General features: G+C 38.6%; 1 protein-coding gene across 6 annotated transcripts in view; it reads right to left on the bottom strand.

Moving 5' to 3' along the window:
* Positions 1–21183, bottom strand: part of UBE3D (ubiquitin protein ligase E3D) — an 82133-nt gene that overhangs the window by 56284 nt on the left and 4666 nt on the right. For all 6 annotated transcript variants that reach the window (XR_005828470.1, XR_005828471.1, XM_040598343.1 and 3 more), the window contains exons 4-8: positions 15620–15851; positions 9710–9779; positions 7155–7224; positions 6194–6302; positions 876–1045 (exon numbers count right to left, since the gene is read on the bottom strand). Coding sequence is in view for 4 of the 6 variants with exons in the window: in XM_040598343.1 (XP_040454277.1) it covers positions 876–1045; positions 6194–6302; positions 7155–7224; positions 9710–9779; positions 15620–15851 (651 nt within the window). In the remaining 2 variants the exon portion in view is untranslated. The remainder of the gene's footprint in view (positions 1–875; positions 1046–6193; positions 6303–7154; positions 7225–9709; positions 9780–15619; positions 15852–21183) is intronic.

Genomic DNA, 21183 nt, shown 5'->3' with positions numbered 1-21183 from the left:
TTATGCTAATTTACTGTGACCCACCAGACAACACCTGTAGTGCTGAAGATAACTTGGCTTAAACAGACAAATTCCAGTCCTGTGAACAGCTCTTTCTCTTGCAAAACAAAGCATAATTTTAAGGCAAAAAAGGTCAAGACTGAAGCTGGAACAGGGAGGTAGGATTTGCTAAACTATTAACTACCCACCTCTACCCTCTTGGCTTCAGCTGTACCAGAGGTCCAAATTCTTTACTGTGCGAGTGCAGAGAGGGTTATTCCCATAAATAACTTGACAGATGAGATCAGATTTTCACACAAAACCCAGAAATTGAAGGCGAAGAGGAAGATCTAGTTAAACTTGCACAACATTCAGGAATCAGCCCATGCTCCTTACCTCCCCTCAATTTTTCCTCCTCCCTGAATTATATCACCTGGAGCTACAGCTGCAGGGTGGCATGGTCTGAGACTATATGGGCAGAACTCACCCATTGTCCATGGGACTCCTAGCACCACCATCCTTCCAGCTTCTGCCAAGAGCTGGAAAAATGGCCAAGCTCTGAAAGTTAACACAGGGGCGGGGGGGAATGCACAAACGAAAAAGCAATTACTCTCCTGTGTAATGGAGACAACTTCCATTTGTATTACATACCTAAGTTATCTACAAGTGCCCCTAGAAACAACATAACTCTTCAGTGCAAAAACTTAACAACTAGATTTTCTCCAAATACCAAATATGATTCCACTATTCCTCTGGTGCAGAGAGAGGGAGGGAGAGAGAGAGAAATTGTATGCCATTTGAACAGACTGTCCAAAGAACCTCAAAAAAATATTGCTGGTCTGAAATGCAATACAAATCAAAGATCAGAACCTGAGGTCAGAAAAGGCTGTACTTACTCCTTATTCCTGCTTTTAATGCATGGCTGGTAAAGGACTTTGACAGCATTCCAGGTCCCCACTGGTCCAGAGCTAGGCATGAAAATATCTCCAAACAGTGTAAAAACACTGTGGGAAGAGGAACTTCCTGAAGACTCCACTAGCAATGTGTCAGAATTTAAAAGCCACATCTAGAAATGAAGAAATAATTTATTTTACTGTAGTTTACATCAATTTCAATTTTTTCCTTTACTCTGATCCTAAATCAACTGATACTAAAGCCATATTCTCACAAAGTTTCTAATAAAGTGTTAAAAAACAGAAGTTGATGGTTGATTATTCATACGGTCTGCAGTTTCTAGTAAAGAAAACAGCTTAATACAATAAACTGATGTCTGATTTATCACAGTCACTCACTCTTAAGAACATTATTTCCGTGAAGCTGCCTCTTTTTGTGGCTGCAGCACATACCCTTTGCTAGTAACAAAAGAAACAGTCCCATGTTGTCTGTTTCACTACCAAATGGATTATTTCTCTAATTTCATAGGTTTTTAAGAATCAGTCGAGCATATAATGTTGAAAAACTGAGGGGTAAAGACAGGGAACTGAAAGATTGCCCACTGGAAGTGCCAGAAATTAAAGTTTTTTAGAAAAAGCGTGACAGTTATGACTGGATAGAGCTAAGACATGCAAGGAAAAAGACAGCAATTAATGTGGTCTAAAAGGAAGACTGGGATTTAGAAACAGTTGTAACAGACCTTTACTTGGAAAATAAATCTTTATCAAACTTGCTAATGGGACTGGCGCTCTTCAGCACTACATGTTCACAGAAATTCACAGGATATTTACTGGAGAGAGTTTTGAGAAATCTGAACTTTTTGCATCACATTATGGATCTAATTAAATCTTTGTGATTGTGCATCAGTATTCCAACTTGGATTTGGGGCTTTTATGCTAAGCACTGCACAAAAAAGTCAGGCTTTTCTTCTAATCACAGCCTGCAGAGTGAAGTGATCCAAGTTAGCAATGGAAATCAATTTTTACAAGTCCTGAGCCTGTATGAAATGTTTATATATGAAAAATTTAACAGAGAAAACAGGATTTATGCAGTGCTGCTCACTAGAGTAATCTTCTGCTTCTCATGACCTAATCAGCTTCAAGTAAAACAAGTTACGTGATGTTAGGTAGCAGACATACGATGATATCCCCTGTAGGGGGAGAAAACCATTGTTAACAGGACACACAGTATATGTCATAATTGAATGTGACAGTCACAATTTATCAGAGCCCAAGGCTCAGAACATTACAATGGAAGCTTCATAAAAGAGGAATGAGATATATTGATAAAGATGTCTTGGGAGGAGATGGGAGGAGGAGAATCACTTTAGCATATGCACATAAACGATGACAAGCAACTGCACTTGGCTTAGCAAGTGGCTGTTCATCAGTTTTGCTCTGGTAACTCACTGTACACACTCATACCCGAAACTGCAAAATATATCTCATTAGTCAGGACCACTGCACACGATGCTTTAAGCCAAGTGTTGAAGAGATGTTGAAGAAAATGGGGAAAAAAGAGAAGTGTCTTGTACATACAGGCCACTGCCAACACGCTTAGCTTTAACTAAACAGAGTTCCATCCTTTTGAAATTATTAACACTTCCCTGTGAAGAAGCCTGGGATGCTTTTCAGAAAGGGGAATATCCTTCAAACTACTCTAGGAAACAATGCAGCAATAGCTGTCTGCTCCTTTCAGAATCCTTCTGCAGCTTGCTTTAGAGAAAGCGATCAAACCATTTCGTTTGCAACATGGTCCATCTGAAATGTACTTCCTTCTACCACAAGCGCTGATATGTGGCGTCTCACAATAACATTCTACCACTTGTTCAGAGTATGTCTTTGTCTCAACAGCAATACAACAGATCTGTATTAATAATTTAGCACACAATACAGAAAAAGCAAATGTATCTTTGTGGGTGGAAAGACACTTGGCCATGAAAAAATCAACTTCTGAAACTACATTTGCTTCTTCAGGCAATCATTTTCTTCTTCTCCTCTTGCATGAATTATTTTTTGATCTTGCTTTTGGTCTGAACGAACAATCACCCACCAAGATTTGGTGAGTTGACTCAAAGCAGTTTATACATGAGACTTCCGGCTAATGCAGTTTCAAATTTTGATCTGTGCTTTCAACTAAGTTACTCAAAATGTAATCTTTCCTTCCTCCCTACCACTCTGTACAGCAAAGCCTGCACAACCAAATCCCTTTCATGTTAACTCCAGTAATAAAAGAATCTCTACAGAAAGATAGAAATATAAAGTTTAGAATCCATTCAGTGTGGATTGATGACATTTTCTGAAATGACAGCAGCAGGAGAAAGCGTTTGGGTTTTTTGTTGGTGGTTTTCTAGTTGTGTTGGTTTGGGTTTTAGATCATCTTGTCAATAGGTTTCAAAGACGTTCTTATGAGAAAAGCTGAAATCTCAGTTACACTTCGTGATATTTGATTCAAACAGGTGAAATACTATGATTTACATTATGTGATCAGTTTCCTAAAATCTCAACCTGTGTCTGCAGCATCAATTTGTAGACAATTAGACAACAATTCAAATTTAACATGGCTAAAGAAAGCTGTTCTTCCTTGTTAGTTCTTTCTTAGCTATTGCAAACATTACCATTACTTAAATCATCACACAGGTCAATAATGCAAACATCTTTCATTACAGCTTCCTTGTCCTCACATTCAGGCTGTTAGATAAAGATGAGGTTTCCTCATATTACAAAAAGAATAAAGCTAAGAGACCTGGGTAGTTAAGTCTCAACAGGTACTCATTATCTCACATCTTGATGACTGCAACATCCCCCTCTCCAACTGTGACAAATGCAAACTTGTTCTGCTCATGCCCTCCAAGACATGATTCAAGAACCAGTATCTGATTGACAGGTGTCTCTCATTTTGTTAACGTATTTATTTTCCTGTGATATATTCCCACTCCCTCTCCATTCATTCCTGAAATACAAGCTGCCTTACTTTCAAAGCACTTTACAGCTTAATCTCACTCCAAAAAACAGCTTTTATTCAGTACTGCAAGACTGGAGTGAGTATTCAAACACTCCAAACTCTATCGCACACCTTTTTTTGCTGTATTTTCAGATACGTTTCTTTTGGGGTTTTATCAGGTCCATCATGTTCATAGGATAAATTCCCTATATTAATCCAGAAATCTACTTATTTACCTCTTTCAAACCTATCCTTTTTTACAAGTACAGAAAAAAAATTACTTCTATTAAGATGTTGCTATGCTGACCAATAATGTACCATTTTGCTTGTGTTCTCCTATATCACTATTCGCTTGCTGTCCTCACCTTATTCTCAGCTTGTAAGTCATGCAACTTCAAAGTAGGGAACCCTTCAACAGTGGAGCACAGCAAGGAGGCAAGTTATTCAACTTTTAGAGAATGTGAAAAGGCCAATGACACAGTTAGGACAAATACAGAAATCTGTATATGCCACCTTTTTTTTTTTCCTGAGAAAAAGAGACTTATTTATTGTCATCCTTTAAATAATAATAAAAAACCCCACAACATAAGCAGTATAGAGCTTTCAGGAACTTGGTTATCACCAACCTAAACAACAGAAACTCAGTTATGATATCTGCAAATAACATAACTGGTAATGTCAAGTGATATACACAGAGGAAATAAGTATATGTAATATTTGTATGTTAAAAAGAAAATCTAAAAAGACTTGTGAGAGACCTTAACCTTAATTACTTTACACACAGCCTAAGCTGTGTGTATTCATGTATGTAGGCACAACTGTGAAATAGGATCTTGGGCTTATTGTCAAAACAAGTGGGATAGCTGGTCCATGATGCATCAGTGTGTACTCACGGCCTCAAGCACCTACATTTTTTACTGTTTAGCTGTTTGCAACATTAATATAAACAGTGCTCACATTACACTTGTGTCCACAAGGCCTCTGAGTCCTAAGATTTAACCCATGACTCCAGAACAACTGTTGGTGTGTATATAGTACCTAGAACCTCACCCTGGGCGTGAGTAAGGGCTTTCAGAGGTTAAACACAAAAAAAATACTAAAACCTCACTAATAAAAAGGAAGGGATGCCAATCAGAAGCCAAACCCTATGCTAATTCAGCCTGCTCCTCTAATCAATACATTGGCAAAAATGCAACTCAGATTTAGGAGTAATGGCAATCTGCTAAATAAGGTGATTTTTCTGTTAGAAAATAACCTGTTCATTCTATATAAGCTACTAGACTTAAGCATCAGAATTTTAGGTGACTTGGAAAAACATATGCTACAAGGGAAAAATCACAATTTTTAATGACTCCTCAATTAGATTACAAATACTGACAATTATGAGTCTGCTCATGAGACCTTACTTTATCATCACAGAAGTATTTCTCAGTGGTTGCATAGATGTTATCTTGGCACTAAGATTTATTTAAAAGCAACATACATACACTTACCTCAGAATCTGGATGTTTGGAAATCACAGAACTTGGACAATGTGTATGTAGGTTTTATTTATTATTATATTTATTTAATTAGATTGCCTCCCTCAACAAAGTGCATCTATAAGTTTATCCAGGGCAGGAATCCACAATCATGTATTCCTTTATCTTTGTGTCTATGAATTACTCACACAAACTGCAAAATTACAAACTCCTTGCCTATATCTAGTTTGTGAATAAAAGGCAACAGCCCTGGTTATACCAAGTGCATAGTATTAAGATAATTCCAGACCCAAATTCCTATCCATCTTAACAGTTTGAGGAATTTAGCTGTCGCTATTTAAATATCAAGTTTAACAGCATTAGAACATTAAGTATAATAGGCAATTTTATTTTTGTTTACTCTTCACTTTGCAATGCAATGTACTGACTACATTAGAAGTCTCTGCTGACTTAAGACAATATTTGTGAAAGATGCTACACAATTTGATGAACTTCTGGTGATTAATGACAAGAAGCAGTGGACCAAGAAGATGAGATACATATTATAAAGTAAAAACTTGAGTTTTCCATATTTTCTGAATACAAAACACAGTGTTATTTCTGTGCTACTTGTGATGCACCTCTAGTACTTTCACTTCTATATTAATAGAGACAATTTCCATATGTACATCTACTTAAAATTAAAAACAGCGATAAATTTCTTACTTGAACAGAATTCTTCAGAACTACTTCAAGAATTCGAATTTCTTAATTTTCTTTAAATTTACAATCATGAGCAGCATAAACAATACATTTTAGGAACTGGGATTCATAGGTTGAACTTCTTCAGCAGGATAAAGATAAAAAAAACATCTTACCAGAATATAGCTTTTTCCATTGTCCCCTTTTACAGCGAATCTAAACGTGCTTTTAGCAGAGGACAATTCCACAAGACACTGAGCAACCATGCTCTGTATGAATTGAGACCTGTTTAAGAAATAGCCGCGTATTATATGTTTTCATAACGACTGCATGCACAAACTCACTCATATCGATGCAGTACAAGTATATGAGTATCACCATACTGTTAATTCCACTACAGTCCTACAATCACTTTCTACTGAGAGATGGGACTTCTTTATCTTTCTCTTTCTCAAAACTAGAGGACTTTATATTTCCTGCCATATGAATTTTTTAATAGATCAGCAGTCTAAATTGCGCCACATCATTTACTTTGACCAACACCAATTGTCAAATGCTGAATAAAAGCTTTTGTCTGTATACTTTACACATCTGAACACAAAGTTCAGAATGATGCACGTTTCAAATACAAATCACAAAAGAAAAGAACTGTGACTAACAGATAGTACAGGACACAAGATAGCTATATCAAGTTCTGTTTCATCTTAGTCTTAACATCAAATTGAATTTCTCGAAAATTCAAAAATGTCATTTCCAGTTAAATATTTCAAGCTTTACTTGATTTAACTTTATATAATATAACCTTCCATTTTCTTCATCAGTCACTAGACATAATGCAAACTTAAATAGTTCAAAATCAATAAATTTTGGCTTATCATCTGAATAGTGAGACACTGCAACAACTTATATAAACTCTCTCTTCTGCATCACACACAAACACACACAAAGAGAAGCAAACAAAATCATACATGACTGAATTCAGACTACAATACCTTTACAAAGCTTAACTCTGTGACAGCACTTTGTTACTTTATGTAATTTTTCAAGAAATTAAAATGTTAACTGCATTTCTAGCATCCTTCCTAAAACATAAATGTGAACAAATCACCTGATTTTTTTATTTTTTTTTTTTTTTACCTTGGTGTTGGGGTGAAAGTTCCCTCAGATGGTCGAATAATCACCTCAGTGACATAATATTTAATGGTATCTAAAACGACAAAAACTTTTTTTGAGTACAACAGAACAACCAACTTGTTAAGAATAGAGTGTAAGTCACCGCATCACTAAATAAACTTCTGTTCAGTGTTCGATCAAGAGGTGCAGCAGATGGTCAAATTCTGCTTTGGTTTGTCGGAGGAAAAGCAACCAGTAACAGAAAACATACATTGCCAGAAGAAAACTGCTCTGAGCTAATTACATGATCAGCAGTTTGTCTTCTATATTGATCTTTGTTTAATGCTGGAAACAATCACCTTGAAACAAAGCAAGTAAGAGCTGAAGCCAAACCTGAAAGATGAATTGAAAGAACTTTCCTAAAGCACTGAGATCAGCATAGCTTACATAAGTGTTTTAGTACCCTCTGCTGCTCAGTAATGCTGCGGTGAATCACAAGAGACAGTTTTAATAACAGCACACACAGGAGAATAATTTTTGTCTTTGTTCAAAGAGCAGAATAGAACTCCTTTCCAAAAGTCACATTACCTCAACACTAATACTGCGTATCTTCTGAGTCTCAGTGTAGCTGTTCCCCAAAAGCTCCACTAAGACAGCCTTTAACCCTAAATGGACGTGTTTGAGTACAGAATTTAACCCCCATCAATAAAGTCAGGTCAAAGATGATAATATTGAAATTCTGGATCTACGCTACAGACACTGCCTAGCCAGGGGCCCAGAAGAACAGGTTAAGCATAGAGAGCAATAAATTCATCCTACTAAGCCTTAGAATGTGAACAACAGTAGATTGATCAGCTCCATAAATTTCAAGGGTGCAAGGGATTGTCTCCTCTGATCTCTGTCCACACATACCATTAAAACTGGATGAAAGCAAGCATTTCTGGAAGATACTTAATATGTTTTAAAGATTCCAAAATCCTGGTAATCCCATCTATTCTCCAGATAAATACTACATGGTTTTAATTATCCTCACTGCTAGGAAATTATATTTTTACTTCTAAGTTAAATTTTAGTCTGCTATGTTTCATGCCTAGTCCTGGAAGACAGGAAGAAAAGAAGCCAGTTCAGTCACTCCAGCTCCCCAGCTGCTACCCTGAGTAAGGAAGTGGTGCTACTGCTGCAAGGGCATTGGGAATTAAGATGTTTGCTTGCAGAGAAATAGAAAGTGGGATTTCCCAAGAAAAAAAATCACCCAAGTATATGGGGATAGAGTTGGGGGAAAGAATAGTCGACCTGGGAATTTAAAAGCCAAATCTGGCCTCCACAGCTACACCACTCTAATCCAGCTTTATCTTCAGGGCACTGATACCTGCTCCTGAGGAAGCACCAAAGCATGACACTGAAGTCTGCTCTCTAGTGTTTTTTCACAGAGATGGTTGCGTCTAGACTTACACCATACATCTCTGGTTAGGTTTTTTGTCTGTTCTTTGAACTCTATGTAAATTTCCTACAGTACTGCAAACAATGGATATGCTATCTAACTTCAGCCATGTACAGAGTCCAAACCAAATCCCTGCACATCCACACAGCATTTGTTTTTTCCCATACCCCCACTGAGCACATCAATTACTGGTTGCTACAACCGTCTGAAGGTTTAGCTATTAAGGCACCCATTATTCATGACGGTCTCTGAAGTTCTTTTACAACCACTGCTTTCCCAAAGTCACAACCTGCTTTGTGGGCTTTCAAACACCTTACCTTAAATGCGATTTTATTAAAGCCTGTACTGTTCAGATCCCTACACAGGACAATCAGAACCTTCTGTAACAGAAGATCTTCTGCCTTGCATCTCCTCATGACTTATTTCTTATGCAGGCTTTGCTTTTTATGAAAAGTTGTTATATTCTCCAGATCTCTGAACTAAGCCAGGCTCACACTGACTGATGCAGAGGGAGAATGAAAGAATGAACACCACTAGTAACAGTCTTATCGTTGGTTCTCTCCTGTTAATAACTGCATTTTAAAAACCACCAGAGACTCATCTTTACACTACTTCAGGTAAACCCTGCTGATTCAATATAATGACAGTTTTTACATCAATAATCTCATTATCGGATGATGATGAAAGAGAACCTATTTCTTGGACAAGGCTTCCTTCACATGAAACCAGACTGGCTGCTATCAATCATATCTTTAGCTTCTAGTTCTGTGTTGCTGAAGCTCTGAATTAACCTTTCCATTATTCTGCAGGACTGACAGCAAAATAAACAACCTATAGTTTATCAGGCCTCATTTTTTACTGGGATTCCTAGTAAACTGGAATCATGCATGGAGTCTTCCAAAGCTTTGGAATAAACCAAATACACTACAGAAACATGGAAGAAGAAAATCCCTGTCATAAGCCACTTTCAAGGTCTAACAGTGGAAGTAACAATCTCAGCTGTTCCAGAAACGAATGAGACAAACACACAGGAATCAGCCCTGCACCTTACTGATACACTACCTTCCTCCAGAGTTTTTAAACTCCAGTGCTCAATGGCTGATGCAGTGGAGTCTAGTTTGGTTTGTACATCCCATACCTGATGATACTGTTTCTCCCACCATTGTCTTGCAGCGCTTACAAATTACTCTGGTATTTTCCTTTGATTTCTGTAGGACAAAGAAATGTCATTTAAATGTCACTTAGTTATTCTGAAAAAAAAGAATATATAATTTTAGCATATTCTCCAGAGCAGATAGTGAACTTTGTATACTTGTTTCTGTTCTCTTTATGTTTACAGACACACAGATTTGCATTCACTGCTTGAGCTTTCTACACTTTGACTTGCTTGTAAGTTTCATACTAGTTGTAATGTCTGGCAATATCTGCTGACCGCACAGCACAAACTGAATAGCTAACAGGAGAATCTTGTAATATTGAGTGACCAGATAATAAAATGACAAGGTAAATTCGATTTTGGTAAGGGCAAAATAATGCACATGAAAAGAAGTGTTCCAAAATACATGCATAAAATATGCTGCAATGTAACTACCATCACTCCGTAAAAAGTTCTAGCCACTGTGGACAGTTTTATAGGAACACCAGTCCAACATTCAACAGAGAACAGAAAATGTCCACAGAGTATTCTGAATTACTAGAGAACAGCTGAAGAACACAACATAGCACGATATTCCAGAAAGGTACAGTGGATTCTGTTATTGAACGACCCCACTCTCTCAACTCAAGCAGAAACAGAAAAAGTATCGACAAAGAATAAACATCAGAGGTGCAAAACAATTTCCATACATAGCAAGAAAACACATGTAATGGGAGAAAGCATGAAAGACAAAAACCTGAGGAGTATCATTGAGGTATACAAAAACATGGATGTTTAGGAAAAGCTGAAGAAGAAGAAAACATTTACTCTCATAGCTCACGCTACGAAATTATAACCTAGTTTGTATCAAATAAAAGGAAGGTATTTGTCACATAATGCATAATATAGTTTGGTACTCACTAGAGGCAAGTACTTTTCAGATTAAAAGTATACATAAGTTCAAAAAGTCTTCAGAAACTCAGGGGATGCAATGTTCATCAAAGGCTTATTAAAACCAAAAATGTGGACAACATCTAGTTCAAGAAGTGTCTACGCTGGCCAAAACATCACTCAATACCCGCCTTACTCTTATGTATCCATTACTGCCCATTGAAAAAGATCTCATTTCTGGATGAATCTGTGACATGCCCTAGTCACACTCCTACTAATTCCAGTGTTAATATGTAAATTCAGTATTTGTATCAAGATGTAAGTAAGCACAACTCCTACTTTAATCCAACGTCTAAATTCCAGAACTGGTTCTGTGTGGGCTGATTAACCTGGGCGTAGCACAGTACAACTCTGTTCTGGAAGCAGTATGTATATACAACCACTACGATGCTTCTGAGTTAATAAACCCTTATGGAGCTAGAAATCCTGAGAATGTAATGAGAAGACATCTAAAATGGATTTTTACATGTAGTCTGTGTATAATCACCTTTATAATTGTTTATATAACATACAGTACATAAAAATACCCATGTGTAATTAAACAACTACTGGTTTATTGGCTTGGTTTATAAGTCCAAACTAGTCACTATCAACTTCATATTGTAGCACATGCCTAAAAAAATAGTATTTCAATTTAACATAAATTAAATTGGTGGGGGGGGAAATCTCCAAATTTATCTTTTTCTGTAACCTTTGTAAAAGATGGCAACAGTTCCCATGGATTCCAACTGGAGTGAACACACATGCACTCTCTAGAGGGCATAGTTTTTCTTCATATTTCTTAGTATTCATATTTTAAAGTGTGTACAGTGATGACTTGTCGGACTGACGTCCAGAACAAAAAGTGGTGATCTGTGGCCTATCACATCACAAAATTCTTAAAACAAAATAAAAACAAACAAACAAACAAAAAGACCAGCATGAAGTAAATCCAGTGGCCCTAGCTATCTCAGGTACACTTTTTGTCTTACAAATAAGTTTTGAGGTATGTCCATTACAGTCTGTCTTCAGAACCTGGAGTGTGGACTCTCAAGACTATGCAGATTTCCAAGCACAATTATTCTAATAAAAAATTGAATAATGAATTGTTAATTGAGTTATTCTAATTCAGGTGCCTTAAAGGACATGTAGTCTGTCATTAGATTGGTGATGAAAGAGATTATAGATAAGTCAAACAGACACTGGGCCAATTTTTCCAGTTACTCTATGGAAAAGTATAAGTACTTCCTGCTGCAATGACAGGAAAGGAGTAAACAAGGGAGGTAAAGGAGTTATACACACCAGCCTGGATAATTAGGCAAGTTGTGCTTAGTCTAACAATCTGCACTAAAATATAACCAAATGCCAGATGATATATTCAGAAACAGCAGGAACAACAAAGGCAGTGATGATAAAATAAAGGAATACATAGTAGAAGACAGCAAAAATCGAACTAATTTAGATGATGGTAGCTAATCAAACCAGAGTTACTAATGAGATGCTACAAAAGAAAGGGCAAACATGATCTCTGAATGCATGAGCAACTGAATAGTTGATACGGATAAACAAAAAACCAGAACATCTTCAGAATTAGTGAGATGATTACTGAAAAAATGGATCTATAAAGTATGCTGAAATTTTGGAAAATGCTTTGGAAAACTACTACAAAAATAATTTCCAGAAAATAAATACACCTTAGAGATAAAAAGAGATACAGAGTTGCAATTCTTAGTGTGCATAATTTAATAGAAGGCAGCAAAGAGGATGATTAACCACTGAAAGAGATTACCAAGGAATGTGATAAAGCTTCCATCACTTGAAGTATTAAATCAATATTGGGTATCTTTCTCAAAGCTATAGCTCAGACAGAACTGATGGATTTGATGCTGGAAATACCTAACAGACTTCTCTGATCTGTACAATGCAAATAATACGGTGAACAGAAAGGACCACTCTGGCTCCACAAAAAACATAAAAGCATCCCACATCAAATCTGAACTTATGATCACAAAGTCCTGCTTGCTCCTCACAAACCAGGAATCAAACTAAAAGCCCCAGGGAGCGCCCAACAGCCTTTGCTAAAGCTTCAGAGAGCTATGCTGGAAGTACAGTCCCCTCATTATGGAGATCAGAAAAACATCTGGCTCATATATATGCAATTATTCCCTTTCCCATTTCCTACCTTTCTAGTCCTCTCAAACATACACAGTAAAATCACTTGCTTAACGTGAAAAGCAAGAGTAAGTAGAGAGGGTTTTGTGAAAACCGGTATTTGAGGTCGGTACAAATATTGCACAGCACAAGTATGTAATGTACAGTACTTCCTTGAAAGGTAAAACTTGAATGTTTTTTTCTGACTACAGTTACAGGTGCTAACTGAGAATTGTGCAGTACAGTACCTAAAAAACACAGCTAAATCGTATTATGCTTCAACAGAAAAAGCAAGTTTTAGCTAGACTAATTAAAACAATATATCTATTTGACAACTTGCAGCTGCTGGCAGTTTGTGGATGGAGGTGGATCACCAGCCTAATATTTTCTGTTTCTATTCCTAAGGATCCCTGATACGGTGTCAGGGAAAATATTTTCCCCCAAGAGATACTATTAGGATGCTGCAAGACCATGTGACATTTAAAAACTATGTTACACTGGAAGACTAATAGATGTGAAAAATGTATTTGCAATGGATGGATGCTGTCTTGGTCCCACTGGAGGTTGGAAAAGATTAAGCATCTCTGGTACGTTTCTGCTACTATTTTGGTCATGGGCAAACACTTCCGAAAGAACTGCAATGCAATTAAAAAAGAACTTTCATACTGGGGCAGACTGCAACAATATTCTCTGAAATGAGAACATTTATTCCAATAGCAATCTATCTTGCCTCTAACTTTCTATTACTCGTATTATGGAAGAATTTTCTGTTTCATTATGAGGGTTTTTTTTCCTTATTAGTCCAGTTTCTGCTGGTTCTTACAGCTTTGCTCATTTGCTTGGCAACCAAGTGATGCTGGAAATAATCAAATGCAGAAATAAGAATTCATTGCAAGCGTGAACGATGTAGAAAGAAGGATTTGACACAAACAAGGAAACAATTCTAAACTTCAATGCAAGTTTAAGGAAGAAAACATGAAAATTCAGCCACTAAACTACTATTGTATGCCTCTGACAGCAAATAGCCTCCCTCATCATTCAAAAAATCTGCTGTTATCCTGATTTGACCCACATCTCAGTAACGTCTTTGGCCCACATCCTTTTATCATGTTTCTGCCTCAACACCATCTCTCTTCTCATGAACATTCTCTTTGATTGAAGAGTGCTGGGTGGACTGCTCCCCTGTCTTTGGGCTGCAAAGCTAACTCCATGCTCCCTGCCTCTTCCCGTCTTTGTTCCCACTGTTCTAAGATCTCTTTTGAGGCTATTGAAATATAAGATAATTCATTTTGGGAACCTCTGGCAGAAGCACTGCCCTCTTGGAAATTTGGAATCTTTTGCTCAGCCTCCTTCTTAAGGATACTTAGAAGAAATAACTCCAATTGCCACAGAGTTAATCCAAATTAATCTGCTTCTCTCACGCTGATATCCTTTCAGGGTATCAGTTCTTATTTTCCCCTCCCCATATTCTGCTTCTCAAAGAACAATGGAACAAGAAACCAGTGGGACCACAGATGCAAGACTTGCAAATAAGAACTGTAGGACAGAACTATTCCCCAAGCAGATGGCTCACTTGGATGCATTGCACCAGCAACCGTTGAACTGTGAGAATCCCAGTGATTTAACTGTGGATAATACAAATCCCTAATGATGATAAGCAGCAGCAGCAGACAGGAATCAGGGTCTCTGGTGTTACTTCTCAGCAGATTAGAAGTTTCATGTTGGGAATCTGTACATAGCAAGTCATCAGCTGTTACAGATACAAGTTGCCAAGGCAGCAATTGTTGCCATAATTGCAGGATTTCAGTAATTAGGTTTAATATATGGTATTGGAAGCAAAGATGGCATCTGTAGGCCCAACCTTTGTCAGCACAAATACAGACAAGCAGCAGATTAACAGAAAAGGCTTTATGGAAATGGCTTTGATGACCTAAATTCCCGGATCTTCCTCTGGTAGAAGAAAATATTATTGCTTGAACTTTCATACAAGTGCTAAACTTCTAAGATAAGTAAAGCACTGAATGTTCTTTCTTCATGGGTTTTATCCCACCATTGAGACAGTATCCCTAAAAATTTTTCTTTTTTCCTGGCAACAATTTTTGATGTTTCTAAGCCAAATGATAGCCTTCTTCCTAGAGACTCAGCTAATGGATATATCCTCTCCTGGAACAACTCAGAAACATCAATATGAACAGTTGTAACTTGAGGTGGCAGGTCCCTTTCACTAGACAAAGCAGTCAAACAAACTCAATTTCCTTAACTGTATTCTAAGAGTATAAAACACTTAAATCCAGCCACAAAACACATTCTGATTTTTCCAAGTCTTTCTGAAGCTACAAAAAAGAGGAAAGAAAAAAAAAATCACACCTTCCTTTGATCATATTTAAGGCTATGCATCCAGTCATAGTTTGAGAAGAAAAAGCATTGTTAGTCCAGTTTCCTCCTCGTTCTTCACTCTACTACCCTTTGACAAACACCTAACCCATTACAGTTATTACCTTACTAAATGCTGATGTTCTTCACTCAGGACATTTTTGGTGGAAATATTTGAGTTTAAAACTACACAATTAAACAGTTTCTAATTCAATTTATAGAAAGACATTCTTGCATAACTAGGTCAATATCAAGACTATGGTGCATGCTTTAGAAAATGTAAATCATAGTTTAGAGTATTTTCTGGCTTCTGTACAACTGAATGTCAACAACTTTCTATGACCTTCAAAACAGCTCTGTAATACACACAAGTTAAATAAATCGGTGACAAAAAAGTGTTTTACAACTAAAAAAGTGCAAATACATTCACTTAAGAATTATTCAAACAAAATACTTTACCAAGTTGGAACCACTCTGAGAAGCGTGGTGTCCACCCTCTGAGCAGCACATGGGAGATTCAGACACATGTGATTCCTTTCCTGAATTCAACAGAAAAAAAGTGTCTCCAAGAAAACAGTCATCATGCTGAGGGTGCAAAGTGCTTCTGGCAAAGGGGTTAGGGTGACAACACCACTCTTCAATTAAAGCACTCCAATTTTCACTTGGTAGAGGAAGAACTCTGAGAAATTTCCTAAGAGGGAAGAAGAAAAAAATATTTCAATATGTTATATTCTTTTCGAAGACACTAGAAAAGAGCTTAGATGCCTTACAAACAGCAGGGGCAAGTATGGCATTTTCTGAAAAGGAAGTGCTTGACTCTCCTTTCAGTCAAAGGCACTTTCTTTGGGTGAATTCTGAGAAAGCAATAGCTGAGTGTTTCCTGCCAAGTTTGTGATGAAGCATTTCCCAAGGGTGAATCTCCAATGATTGTAAGGCAGAACTTGGCATAATCCTCTCTTGAAATGAATCGCACAGCAAAAATAAAACAGTTCTACCCAGCCATGAAAAATGTAACAATGGGCATTTTGCAGTTATACTTATTACTTCTTGTAAAGTTCCCTTGTACCAAGTGTTGATATAAAAACAGAAACAGACTGATGCCACAGCAAGTGAAAACATGTCCTTTGAAGCCCTTCAAAGTTGGATACCAGATTGACAAATCTAAATCCTGAGAAAAATACCACAGTATATCATTTTTTTTTAAAAAAAGGGATAGTACCTTTCCCTTTAAAAAGGAAAATACCACAGTATATCTTACTTTTTTTAAAAAAAAGGGATAATGCAAATTTAATTTAGATTCAGATTAAACTTTCAGAAGTCACATACAAAAAATTCCAAATCATTCTCCCGGGCAGCTTTATCAACCAAGGAGGCTGCTCCAGCCAATTCCAGACTTTGCTTCCATTATCAGTTGTATTAGGTTCATGTGGACAGGTTTTGGTAGAGCAGGGACTACAGAGATGGCTCCTGTGAGAAGCTGCTAGATGCTTCCCCCATGTCTGATAGAGCCAATACCAGCTGGCTCCAAGACAGACCTGCCGCTGGCCAAGGCTGAGCCCATCACTGATGGTGACAGCGCCTCTGGGATAACATATTTAAGGAGGAGGGAAAAAACCTGCCTACAGCAGGAGCTAGGAGTGAGAATATGTAAAAGCAACAACCCTGCAGACCCCCAGGCCAGTGCAGAAGGAGGGGGAGCAGCTGCTCCAGGCGCTGGAGCAGAGATTCTCCTGCAGCCCGTGGTGCAGCCCACGGTGAGGCAGGCTGTGCCCTGCAGCCCGTGGAGATCCATGGTGGAGCAGATTTCCACCTGCAGCCCGTGGAGATCCATGGTGGAGCAGATATTCATCCTGCAGCCCGTGGAGGACCCCACACCAGAGCAGGCGGATGTCCCAGAGAGGCTGTGACCCTATAGGAACCCCATGCTGTAGCAGGGTCCTGGCAGGACCTGTGAAGCCATGGAGAGAGGAGGCCACAATGAAGCAGTTTTGCTGGCAGGACTTGTGACCCTGTGGAAGGGACCCACACTGGAGCAGTTTGTGAAAAGCTGCAGTGCATGGGAAGGACTTATGCTGGAAAAGTTCATGGAGAACTGTCTCCCATGGGAGAGACCCCAGGCTGGAGCAGGGCAGAGTGTGAGGACCCTGCCCCTGAGGGGGAAGGAGCATCAGAGACAGCGTGTGATGGACTGACCCCAGCCCCATTCCCCATGGCCCTGTGCTGCTGCAGTGGGAGGAAGCAGAGAAAACCAGGAGTGAAATTAAACCCAGGAAGAAGAGAGGGGTAGGGGAAAATTGGTTTTAAGTGTTGGGTTTATTTCCCATTATCCTACTCTGATTTGAATTATAATAAACTAAACTAATTTCTCCAAGTTAAGTCTGTTTTGCCTGTGACAGTAATTGGTGAGTGATCTCCCTGTCCTCATCTCAACCCATGAGCCTTTTGTTATATTTTCTCTCCCCTGTCCAGCTGAGAAGGGGACTGACAGAGCAGCTTTGGTGGGCACCTGGCATCCAGCCAGGGTCAACCCACCACATCAGTGATGCTTTTAATTTATTTTCTTTGGCTACATACAGTGCCAGAGGATTTTATTAGCCATGATTTGGAATCACTGCTTTAAGTTATAAAATATACTCTTAAAGCTATAATATATATGTGTGGCTATATAAATACCAGCTTGGTCATTATGAGTGAATGGTCAATGCTTTCCCACCTACAGTTCCTGTAGCTAGCCTGTGGTGCCATCACATGTGGTTTTCTTAAGAACGTAAAAGTATTGATGGATACTGTCACTTTCTTTAATCTGTGTTTTCTAGAAAACTATTGCACTGGGCAGAAATTCAGCCCCTTTATCAAAACAACTGGCAATGGCTTTAACGGTATGCACCCCTCCAACAATTTTTCCTAGATGCACTGCTTGTTGCAGAGCTGCACGTTCTGCAGTGTTTGTTTAATTTTTTGCCTAGTTTCCTTGAATGCTTTCCTTTTATTCCCTTATTTTCTCTGCTGTTGCCTGAAACCATTACATAGAGCTCCCTGATTCTACTACTTACTTAAAATTTGCCAATACAACTTTGCTTATGGTGCTACTTTGTAAATAAACAGCTGCCAAGTCAAGTTACACATTCTCCCTTTCTTGCAGTTTACAGAGTATACTTTTCTGAAGATACCAGTTCTTCCTATTATAGTTTCTGGTGCCTTTTGTATTGTTGGGTAGGTGAAAGTACAATCTTCCATAAAAACTCCTTTCTTTTTGGATCGATAATACATTTTAAACTGTGCTTGCCCCACCTGCAGGTGAAACTTGGAATAACTCTTCCTCCGACCCAGCTTTATCATAACGAAGGAAGATCAACTCTTGGCCTAACCCGTCACTGTCTTCACATCCTGTGGTCTTACAAATTGCCTGAGATATAACCACAATTCTGCCGTGGTGGGACCTTAATACCGGTGTTGGCCTAATGATTAGTTTTAGCCTTGTCCAGTTAGTTCTAATGCCTGGACTCAGGCTGAAAAAAAGAAGTCTTTATTCCTGTGCATTGTTCTTCACACTACAGCAACAAAAAATTGTATTGCTCAGCAATGTTTTTTCAAGTGGTACATACAGGGGGAAAAAAAAGACAGAGGTTATCTTAAGCTTCAGACTAGTGCTGTACAGTCTAATTAAATTACCCTTTCTTTACCCTTACAGTCTAGAGCATCAAGATCTTGAATTCTTGTCCAACAAAACCAGTTGTTCCAGCCAGTAGGAATTTCCTAAACAGACTCCTCCTAACTTTGAGCTATACAGAAAATATAGGATTTCCACTATATTTTAGGCTCTTGCCATTCATAGGTGGAAAGCCATATTCTGGATTACTAGAAGTGAGAAAGCGTAATACTCATTAAAACGTAGTTTTCCAGAAAGAAAAAAAAAAAAAAGGAAAGGAAAAGATACTTGAAGTTTCTTGGGTGCTGACAACCTTGAGGCTGCTAAACGCAGTGATAAAACCCAGCTAACAGGAGGACTTATCTCCCCAAACTTGCTAATAACAACTGACTTTCCACTTTAGGCTGCCTTCACAGTCAGAGAGCGACACACACTTCTTAGGTTGGGACCTTTAAGAGAAACTTCCTCCTTCTGAAAGTGTCTAATATAGTCAGGGTGAATATCCTTCTGGAGGCAGTTCTCTGTCTCCAAACAGGAAGCCAAGGTAATTAACTTAGTTTTAAAAAGCTAGAAGTTGGCAACAATCTAAGAATTCTCCCATAAGGATGCAATTCTTAGGTGGGCTTCCATGCTACAGTAAGTATTTGACCATAAAGATCCTTCTAAGACTGGACTGAAAAAAATAATCTCTAACACAATTATTAACCAATACCCAAGGTCCCAGTAATATCATCATATCTACAGAAAATTCCAAAAACTGGAAGTAAAATGAACTTTAGACTTTTAAATACAAAGGTTTAAGTATAACACTTCTGTTCCATTAGAGAAAAAGAGAGAAAAAGGATCCAACTGAATTTCTTTAACAGCAGTCTTCCATATTTACTTACTAAAAAATCTTGGACAGCCAAGCTTGACGGTTAGTTGTCATGCTTAAGGCTATGTATGTAGGAAAAGTGTAATCAGAAGATCTCCCTTGCCATCACCTTTTCCATAGAATACTTACATAATACAAATTCTTAACATTTGGACTAAGGAAAACATTTATTCCTTAACAGTCAGCTTATGCAGTTTATTTTTCAAAACATTCAGTCTTGTATTGGGTTTGCATGGCAAGGTTTTGGTAGCAGGGGGGCTTACTGAGGTGGCTCTGTGAGAAGCTGCTAGATGCTTCCTCTATGACTGATGAAGCCAAAGCCAGTCGGCTCCAAGACAAACCTGCTGCTGGCCAAGGCCATGCCCATCAGCAAAGTTGGTAGCACCTCTGAGATAATATATTTAAGAAGGGGGAAAAAACCCAACTGCATGACAAATTGCAGTGGTGGGAGACAGGAGTGAGAATATGTGAGAGCAACAACCCTGCAGACCCCCAGGCCAGTGCAGAAGGAGGGGGAGCAGCTGCTCCAGGCGCTGGAGCAGAGATTCCCCTGCAGCCCGTGGTGCAGCCCACGGTGAGGCAGGCTGTGCCCTGCAGCCCGTGGAGAGCCATGGTGGAGCAGATTTCCACCTGCAGCCCGTGGAGATCCATGGTGGAGCAGATTTCCACCTGCAGCCTGTGGAGGACCCCACTTCTGGGGCAGGGCAGAGTGTGAGGACCCTGCCCCTGAGGGGGAAGGAGCAACAGAGACAATGATGAACTGACCACAGCCCCCATTCCCCATGTCCCCCTGCACTGCTGGAGGGGAAGGAAGTAGAGAAAATCAAGAGTGAAGTTAAACAGAGGAAGAAGGGAGGGTTGGGGGGGAAACTGTTTTTAAGATTTAGGTTTTATTTCCCATTATCCTACTCTTATTTGATTGGTTATAAATTAAATTATTTTTTTCTCCAAGTTGTGTCTGTTTTGCCTGTGACAGTAATTGGCGAGTGATCTCTTCCTGTCCTTATTGTGACCCACGAGCCTTTCATTATATTCTCTCCCCTATCCAGCTGAGGAGAGTGATAGATGGCTTTGGTGGGCATCTGGTGTCCAACCAGAGTCAACCCACCACAAGCCTTCAAGAGTTTCTTCATGACAGAAATAAAGCCTTGAAGAATTATTTTATATATGAGTTATACTCAGCCTAACTGGAAGGAGAGCAAGAAAAAAGAAAGTATCCCAAATTCTTTGCAGATCTTAAATCAAGGAAGAAAAAAAATATCTAATCGCTTCTTCTGATGTGGGTAATGTGGGGGTAATGGAGAAGCAACAAAGAGGATAACCCTAACCTTTGAAGTGCTATCAGATTCATGAAAATAAACAGACTAAGTCAGGGGATTTCAGAAAATGTATGGAGTCCATTTTGTTGCAATAAGGAAGGATCACGTACAATTAAACCATTCCCAACATATTTCTCTAATCTAGTCTTTAAAAGGACGGCTTCCTATGCAGTCTCTAACA

This window comes from Falco naumanni, chromosome 6, assembly GCF_017639655.2.
Source record: "Falco naumanni isolate bFalNau1 chromosome 6, bFalNau1.pat, whole genome shotgun sequence".
Lineage (NCBI taxonomy): Eukaryota > Metazoa > Chordata > Aves > Falconiformes > Falconidae > Falco > Falco naumanni.
This window is presented reverse-complemented; position numbering and strand designations above follow the sequence as displayed.